This window comes from Caenorhabditis briggsae (genome assembly GCF_000004555.2).
Source record: "Caenorhabditis briggsae complete genome, chrIV, whole genome shotgun sequence".
NCBI lineage: Eukaryota > Metazoa > Nematoda > Chromadorea > Rhabditida > Rhabditidae > Caenorhabditis > Caenorhabditis briggsae.
In genome coordinates this window covers 6,192,218-6,201,258 of record NC_013487.2, presented here as the reverse complement: position 1 = coordinate 6,201,258, position 9,041 = coordinate 6,192,218, and the positions used below count along the sequence as shown (strand labels likewise).

Here is a 9,041-nt window from a genome sequence, read left to right as displayed (position 1 = left end):
CTCGTCTTTAATTCTTCACATCCTTCAGCTAACACATCTCCCTCCGTCCCTCGTAACACACAAAAACCATGTCGCACCTCAATTACGAGACTCGCCTCCCACTTGGACAAGCCACCATCGAACACTTCTTGGGTCTTCCAGCGCACCCAACCAAGTGTCAGGCGACGTACGTCTGGATCGATGGAACCGGCGAACAGCTTCGTGCCAAGACCCGTACCATCACCACAAAGCCTACAACTATCAGCGACTATCCAGTCTGGAACTATGATGGATCGTCAACAGGGCAAGCTGAAGGAATCAACTCGGACCGCTACTTGAAACCTGTCGCCGTGTTTTCCGACCCGTTTTTGGGAGGACAAAACGTTCTGGTGATGTGTGAGACACTGGACCACGAAATGAAGCCAACAGGTATAACTAACACCGTTTCTTACCTCTCAATACTCGATTTCCAGCCACCAACCACCGTCATAAGTGCGCCGCTCTCATGCAGCAAGCTGCCGCTCACTACCCATGGTTCGGAATGGAGCAGGAGTACCTGATTGTCGACAGGGATGAGCACCCACTCGGATGGCCAAAGCATGGATATCCAGCACCACAAGGAAAGTATTACTGTGGAGTTGGAGCCGATCGTGCCTTCGGACGTGAAGTCGTCGAGACTCACTACCGCGCCTGTCTCCACGCCGGAATTAACATCTTCGGGTCGAACGGAGAAGTCACTCCAGGACAATGGGAATTCCAAATCGGAACATGCGAAGGAATCGAGATGGGTGATCAGCTCTGGATGGCCAGATACATCCTCCACAGAGTCGCTGAGATGTTCGGAGTGTGCATTTCGCTCGACCCCAAGCCAAGAGTCACAATGGGAGAGTGGAATGGCGCCGGATGCCATACAAACTTCTCAACCATCGAAATGCGCAAAGCTAACGGTATCACAGCCATCTTCGAAGCGATGAAAGGTCTCGAAAAGACTCACACCGAAGCCATGAAGGTATACGATCCATGTGGCGGAGCAGACAACCTTCGCCGCTTGACGGGTCGTCATGAGACCAGCGAAGCTGACAAGTTCTCGTGGGGAATCGCCAATCGTGCTTGCTCGATCCGCATTCCACGTCAAGTTGCTGATGAGGCTCAGGTTTGTTTCAATTATCCTAACATAACTGTAATCCACATTTCTTCCAGGGTTACCTCGAAGACCGTCGTCCATCATCAAACTGCGACCCATACCTGGTGACTGGAATGATCGTGAAAAGTATTCTGCTCAACGGACATTCTTCTCCATCTCCAAAAAAGACTAAACTTATTGTTGCATAATCACTCAAAACTAGCACCCATTTTCATTGTAATTGATCTCAACTCATCGCACCCCTCCATGTACTAGTCTGTAATTTTGATGCACCCGAAACACCATTGTAAAATTGAACAAAAAAAAAAACGAACTAACAGCACCCGTCGCTGTATAAATTTGTATATAAAAACAACGAGAATCTTTAAAACATAGATCAGATGATAAAAATTAACACGAGTTAGAAATTGCAGTTGTCCGTGTATTCCGGTTCTTCCAGCTTGACTTCAACCTCTTCCAACTTCACTTCCTTCTCCGTAATGGATGCATCAGGAGCAAGATGAAATGGCTGAGGATCCTCTCCCATTTTATTTCTTTGCAACTTCTCAGCAACCATTTGACTGAGACGATCAACTCGTTGAGGGGTTGCTTGAGCAAACGATTCTGTCAGCTCATCGACGTAATCAAAAATGGTTCCTTTCGCATACTCGCCAAGTTTCTCACGAACAACATTGAGATTTCTCTTGACAGCGGCGAGAATCTCCTCGCCTCGGCTGGAAATGGAGCGCGCTTTGCGATCTCCTTTGTCTGATGGAAAATCGGAAAGGGTGATTTCAGAGATGATGCGACCGATTTCACGGTAGCGGCGGAGGTCCTGGAATTTCATTACATTTAATTAAATGTGTGGAACACATGAACATAACGGCTGTGGTATGCTGTTGCGCTTTAATGAGAAGGTGACGTGGCGAATTTAGAGGTGGAAAGTCAACTAAAAATTGAGATGAATTCGAATTTGAAGCAACTTTGCCACGTCACGTTATCATTGGAGAGCAACATCACAGTAGTGTGAAGAGAATAAGACCTACTTTCTCTGACGAAATACTCGAACCAAATGACTCCCAATGAGCTCCGGGATTCGGCGTATAGTCGTCAGGCTCTTGGCTCAGTTGGCTGGTTGCGTTCATCGATTTTAACTTTTTCTGGTGTGAAGACGACGTTGATGGTTGTGATGAATCATCAAAAGCCCAGTCGGGGTCCTCCTGAAATACGAATTTTTTTTTCAAAGAATTCTGACAACATACCAAAAGTGCTTCTTTCTCCGATGGGCGTTTCCTTTGGCGAATAATCTGCTGCTTGGGTCGAGTATCTGTCATTCCTAATGAGCCAGACGACACGATCATTTCAGGAACAGCTCCGTTGAGCAGAGGGCCGACGTATTTTTCCTCGAAGGGACCATCCAACGACGGAAGTTGTGGAGAATCTGCAGTCTGCAAAAATTTTTAGTTTTAGAAAATTTTTTCGAAAAATATGATACTTTTTTCAATTTTCCGATCGTTGTTGTCTTCGGTTTCTGTACTAAACAGTTAGCTTGTCGCTCGATCGGCGCGAGCTCTTCGTGCGGAAGAATTTGAGGAATCGGAATTTGCTCGCGAAGCAGCGCATAATCTCCTTTATAGTGCACACCGGTATACTGCGATTCCGTTTCCAACATAGCGAATTTGCATAAATTAGGAATGTCTTTGGGTTTCACTTGACAACCGATACTTCGGAAGTGCACTGATCTAACAGGTGGACCTGCTGGTCGAACAGGCGGACCTTGTGATCGAACAGGCGGGCGTGGTGGTACGTCACGCTGTCTGGTGGAAATCGCTGCCGGCTTGATAAAACTTCTCCGCATTTTTCAGAAAAAAACTCAAACCGATTCGGTTTAATCAAGAAAAAACATGAAAATGCCACGATAATACGCTGAGGGGGCGGAGCTTACGCTTTTGCAAAGTCGCCGCGCGCTTTTTGCTGGAGCTAACAGTATACAGTGAAAAGTTGTTCTCGAGAATTTTCAAATAACTCCGAGAAACTAAATTACACAAAAAAAAACAAAGAATCCCTACCACAGCAATTTCCTTTCCAATTTTTTGTTTCTCCATCATTTTCAGCCGCTTTCTTTCTGCTTCCTGCTCAATTGCCAATTTCCTCTTCGCTGCACATCCTTCTTTGTCAGCCAACGCTGCTGCAACTTTCATTTCTACGGAACCGAACCGTCTACTATAATTCCAAACTGAGAAATCTGGAAGCGGCATTTTTGCTGAAAAGAAAATATTAAACATTTCTGAGAATCATTGGGCAGGTCTGGGGGAAAAAATCCGATTATTAATCTTTAAAAAATAGCAAAAAATTGTAAAAGGCGATGAAAGAGAAGAAGACATGAAGAAATAGAGAAAAATAAAGTGGCTGCGCTCTGACGCGCGAGAAAGTCCAATAGGGCGCACTTGTGATACTTGAGGAAAAAGACACAAGACAAACCAAACTGAAGAACTACAGTATCCTTCAAACCTGATCTTTATATGTTTGAACTGAAAGATGAATGAAAAAAGATCAGCTTCAACAATGTATAGAAAAGACTTTCCTTTTGAAATTTGAATGACAAAAGACACATGTATAAAAAACATTCAAATAAAATTGGAAAAAAAATCATTGTTAGGTGATTCTGATGATGGAATTTCTGCAGTATATTCTAGTCTTACTCCTGGTTTTTTGTTCCTTTTTTAACGGATCATTTGCTCAGCCACCGGTTAGTTTGTTATTCAGTTTGACCTAAAATGCCGTATTTTCTCAAATAGTTGGTCACCCAAACTTTGAGCTTAATTATCTCGATTCCTGTGAAAGGTCTCAAAATTGTGTCAATTGATAAAATATTGGTTATATTATGATAAATATTTTATCAGTTAACAGATTTTTGTTATCTTTCATTGTAACTTAGATAATTGAGCTCAAAAACTGTAGGAAGATTCTCGAATTTCTAGACATGCGCCCAAGCCGGATGTCCAACGGGTGGAGTTTGGGGAGAATGGAAAACCATCGGAAGTGGACAATGTGATATGGAGTGTGGAGGGTGTGGTACACTTGTGCAGACCAGAGAGTGTATAAGTGATCCAATTTGTCCTTGCACGTAAGTATACTGTAGGTGTAGGAACAAATAAAAATATAATAGCATGTTTGATTACTGTAGAACAACTTTTTCATCCAGAATTCGTTTATATGCAAAAGTAGAACTTTGTAAAACCTCCGACAAAAATTGAAGAAGATATTCTGAATTAAAAATCCTTTCTTTACGTTTCAGAGAGCCCGAGACTGTCTCATCGCAATTTTCCTGAAATCCCAGTACCTATACGTAGTTTGACCTCATACCGTATTTCCTCTAACAGGATCCTAAGCCATACTTGAACTTTGAGCTCAATTATCTCGATTCTTTCGAAAGATATCAAAATTTATCAACTGATAAAATACTTATGGTAAAATTACAAACATTTTATCAGTTGACAAGTTTTTGATATCTTTCATAGGAATTGAGATGATTGAGGTCAAAATTGAAAATTGATGACATTCTGTTAGAGTGTTTACGGTTTGACTCCTATCTCTTACATATTCTTGAATTTAAGATTTTGTAAACAAAAATAATTTTTCACATAACTTTTTAAAAAGCCCAAAAAAATCTCTTCACAAGCTCTCATTGAAACCCAATAAATTAATTTTCAGCTTCTCTTTACGAATTTCAGATATTTTTTCCAGAGGAAGCTCCAATCGTACCACAGGTTGTAATTTCAACGCATGCAAGTATCCAACTCAAAAAGTTTGTTGTAACCCATATGTCCCAATGGTTGTGAACAAAGTTCAAATCTGTGGTCCAATCCCCAAAACAATTGATTCAAGTGCATGCTGCCCGCAGTCCACATTATACTCTGAATGGTCTGGATATAGTAGTAACGGTAACAAAGGATGGGTCAGAACCAGAAGATGTCTGACCGCTTCAATCGGATGCCCTTGTGCTGCTAAAGATATTACCGAAACAGTGGATGGTGGAGTGGATCTAGGTGTTTTCGAATTTAATTTCAATATTTTTAGTTTGTCCCTGTCCGGCAGCAGCCGGGTTAGCAGATAGTGATTGCGAAGGTACAAGTCTTCCTGGAAACAAGGGTTATGTTCAGACAATGGCTATCGATAATGAAGCGTGCACTGCAACTGTGATGTTTTATGCTGCAAATCAAGCCACTCAAACCCCTCCCTTTTATTTTTGTAAACCAATGGCAAGCGGTTATCAAGGTGCTATGAATTTTCAAGGGGCGTATATTACCGTGAAGGAGTCAGTTTCTAAGAAATGTGTTGCTCACACTGCATTCGATTGCGAAGGCGGCAAGAACACGGATAAATACCCGTCTGCTCCTCGGCAAGATGTTACATTCACTTGTAATTTGCAAACAAAGAAATGGATTCTGGATTTCACCGGAAACGACATCGACTCCTATTACCAAGGAAACTGGACTCTCAACTAAATTTTACTGAATGAATTTTTTTGCATACTGAAATTTGGTTCGTTTTGAGTTCCATTCATTAGGCACTGAAGAGGGATGTGTGGAGTTGAGCATTTCCCAGTCATGCAGTCAGAATTGCCCAAATAAAAACTGGGCGCTTCAGAATCTAGCGCCTTAAGTATAAAAGCTGGATTCTTGTCTAGATAGACTAAACCTTTTACAAAAGAGCTCAATTTAACTTACTGTGATTGACCTAATAGAACACCACGCTATACTTGCACGTTGAGCTCATTTATCTCGATTCCTCCAAAAGACATCAAAAATGGTTCAACTGATAAAACGTTTTTCACAATATCAACAACACTTTCATAATTTGCAGATTTTGTATATCTCTTACAGAAGTTGAGATAATTTAGCTAAAATTCCGAGAATCGAGTGGCGTTCTATTAGAGATTTTACAGTAACATGAGTGTCTGAAATAGCACATAGAATGTGTCCGTTTAGTTTAAAAATCAGATAATCCAATCAATTCAATTTTGAAGATACCCCATGTGACAGTACACGAACACCTCACAATTTTCAACTTTTCCACTAGATCAATAAACAAGGGACATCGAACTTACCGTATTTCTCTAATAGGAGGTCACTCTATACGTTTAATTTGAGCTCAATTATTTCGGTTTCTTTAAAAGATATCGAAAACTTGTCAATTGATGAATTGTTCATCATAATATCGTTAATATTTTATCCGTTGATTGATTTTTGGGGTATATTCCAGTATAGCCCCCCGAAACATTCCAATATAACACCCCTGGCATAAATGTTGGAATACATCCCCACCCACCATCTTTCATAAGGTGGGTGGGGGTTCAAAAAATGTTTTTCCTGATTTTTTGCCTGAAGATCAAACGTACGCAGCAAAATTACGCATAGAAAAATATTTGTTATTTATCGATTTTGCACCGGTTTTTTGTTAGTTTTCTTTAGATTTCCGCGTTTTTCCTACTTTTTTCTCAATTTTTCCTGATTTCTGGTTTATATTACCGTACATTTTTTGTCATTCTACTAGAGAAATAATTCTTTAATGCCAGTCCCCAACAAAAAATAGGCTTAGGCAAAAAGGGTAGAAATGTTGAAGATTCCAAATAAAAATAAGCTTAGCGCCCTAAATCGTGAAAACAAGACCTTGAAAACAAGACCCCTAGAAATTCTTCAGATTTCAAATAAGCCCCCCCCCCCCCCATCATTTCAATATGACCCCCCTTCCCCGCAATCCGTTCCAATCTGACCCCCCACACGGGGTGGTTTTCTGAAGTTTCCGTTTGGGGGTGCATATTGGTTTGGTGTGGGGGGGGGGGGGGTTATAATGAAAGATTTCCACGGATTCCAATATAATCCCCCAAATCACCGGTGGGGGGATATTCTGATCTCTAAAATGTCCCCCACCTGATCGTCCCATTTAGAGACCCCACCTTTTTAACCCCCCCCCCCCACTTTTCAACGGGGTGGGGGGTTATTCCAGTACGTGGGGGGTCGTAACTGTGTGGGTATCCTGTTTATTTTTTTCAGCAATATTGCCGCTAAGTCAACCTTCGGACATGACTTGTACAAGAGAAAATTTATAAGCAAACGGCACGTCTTCTACAGTATACCAAACACAATGAGCACGAATCGAAACTCTGACTACAATTTCATAACATCAAAAAACCTTTGAACACAAAATACGATTTCTGTGAATAGACCTGAAGTTTTGATCTTCACTGTTTTCTTGATCAGCTCGAGTGCAAAGAAACAAAATGAAGCAATTCTTTTGTTAAGAGTAGGTACAAATACCTTACCATGGGAGCCTGAAGATTTTGAACGATGAAACTTCACTTGATAATTCTTTCAGCGTTGCTTTTAGGGTCTTCTACGGCTCAGAGTCCACCAGTGAGTTCAATAGTACTGGAAAATAGATTTTTCGAATTCTCCATTATGAAAAAATTGTGAAATTCTGCTTTTTGGAATTTTTCAGAAAATAAAACAGGTTTTTTGGTTTTTTTTTTGAAATTTCAGTTTCGTTATTTTCTTAATTGATATCGAAAAGTGATCAACTGGCGAAATGTTTATCATATTATCAGCAAAATTTTATCCGTCAAACATTTTTTGAAATCTTTGACAGGAACCGAGATAAATTTGGTCAAAATGGAAAGTTTGGGTGGTTATTGAGTGTTTAAAGTGATTCTCATCAGAATTTTTCTCTTCACATTGAAATCTCAAACTGAATCTTTGGTTGCGAATTAGAACACTTCCTAGCAATGACTTGCTGTTTCTTTTGGAATTTCACTGTTTCAACGATAACATTTTTTCATAAAATTGGAAACGGCTAGTTATTCGGCATAGTTGAGATCTTTTATGTCAAAGATATAGAAATGAAGGAAAATTTATCAAAAATATTTCACAAACAATTTAATTTTTCGATATCTCTCACAGGAACTGAGGCATCTAGATTCAAATTGAGGGTTACTGTAAACTTACGTGCTACATGGACACCCAGTAAGTTGGGAACTCATACAGTCTCTTGTCTGAAACAACTGATCACATCCTCCACAAGACGATTCACACTTCCCATCTCCGACCGTTGTCCACTCTCCCCACATTCCTCCAGGAGGACAAGTCACACCAGCAGCACATGCCTGAAACTTTCCAAGTTTAAAAATATTTGAAAAATACGGCTACAGTAATCCTTTTGCTCACTCTAAATTTACATCATAACTTCGAACTGTTTTTTAGGATTTTGTTGCAGAGGTAGCCAAATGGCAAAGGCGGGGGCCTCCGGAACCTGTGGACAAATATCCTTTAGGGGTTCGATTCCCCTCCCTGGCAGAAACCTCTTTTCAATTAAGAAAATAACGAAACTGAAATTTCAAAAAAAAAACCAAAAAACCTGTTTTATTTTCTGAAAAATTTCAAAAAGCAGAATTTCACAATTTTTTCATAATGGAGAATTCGAAAAATCTATTTTCCAGTACTATTGAACTTACTGGTGGACTCTGAGCCGTAGAAGACCCTAAAAGCAACGCTGAAAGAATTATCAAGTGAAGTTTCATCGTTCAAAATCTTCAGGCTCCCATGGTAAGGTATTTGTACCTACTCTTAACAAAAGAATTGCTTCATTTTGTTTCTTTGCACTCGAGCTGATCAAGAAAACAGTGAAGATCAAAACTTCAGGTCTATTCACAGAAATCGTATTTTGTGTTCAAAGGTTTTTTGATGTTATGAAATTGTAGTCAGAGTTTCGATTCGTGCTCATTGTGTTTGGTATACTGTAGAAGACGTGCCGTTTGCTTATAAATTTTCTCTTGTACAAGTCATGTCCGAAGGTTGACTTAGCGGCAATATTGCTGAAAAAAATAAACAGGATACCCACACAGTTACGACCCCCCACGTACTGGAATAACCCCCCACCCCGT

At 40.4% G+C, this 9,041-nt stretch overlaps 3 protein-coding genes and 1 non-coding gene across 4 annotated transcripts; 3 read left to right on the top strand and 1 right to left on the bottom strand.

The window, feature by feature from the left end:
• Nucleotides 1–68: 68 nt before the first annotated feature.
• Cbr-gln-5 lies at nt 69–1,311 on the top strand (the record flags this gene model as incomplete). Its single annotated transcript, XM_002633794.1, has 3 exons — nt 69–408; nt 453–1,132; nt 1,180–1,311. 3 exons carry the CDS (start codon nt 69–71, stop codon nt 1,309–1,311), a joined length of 1,152 nt encoding a protein of 383 aa, XP_002633840.1.
• Nucleotides 1,312–1,523: 212 nt separating this feature from the next.
• On the bottom strand, nt 1,524–3,360 carry CBG26407 (the record flags this gene model as incomplete). Its single annotated transcript, XM_045235332.1, has 5 exons — nt 1,524–1,937; nt 2,149–2,322; nt 2,365–2,550; nt 2,598–2,939; nt 3,172–3,360. The coding sequence occupies 5 exons, from the start codon at nt 3,358–3,360 to the stop codon at nt 1,524–1,526; spliced, it is 1,305 nt and encodes a 434-aa protein (XP_045100278.1).
• A 410-nt stretch (nt 3,361–3,770) lies between these two features.
• On the top strand, nt 3,771–5,610 carry CBG19881 (the record flags this gene model as incomplete). The annotated part of the gene is made up of 4 exons (XM_002633795.2): nt 3,771–3,851; nt 4,084–4,229; nt 4,850–5,151; nt 5,183–5,610. 4 exons carry the CDS (start codon nt 3,771–3,773, stop codon nt 5,608–5,610), a joined length of 957 nt encoding a protein of 318 aa, XP_002633841.2.
• A 2,760-nt stretch (nt 5,611–8,370) lies between these two features.
• On the top strand, nt 8,371–8,454 carry CBG28213. Its single transcript has one exon. It is a non-coding gene (tRNA).
• Nucleotides 8,455–9,041: the final 587 nt, after the last annotated feature.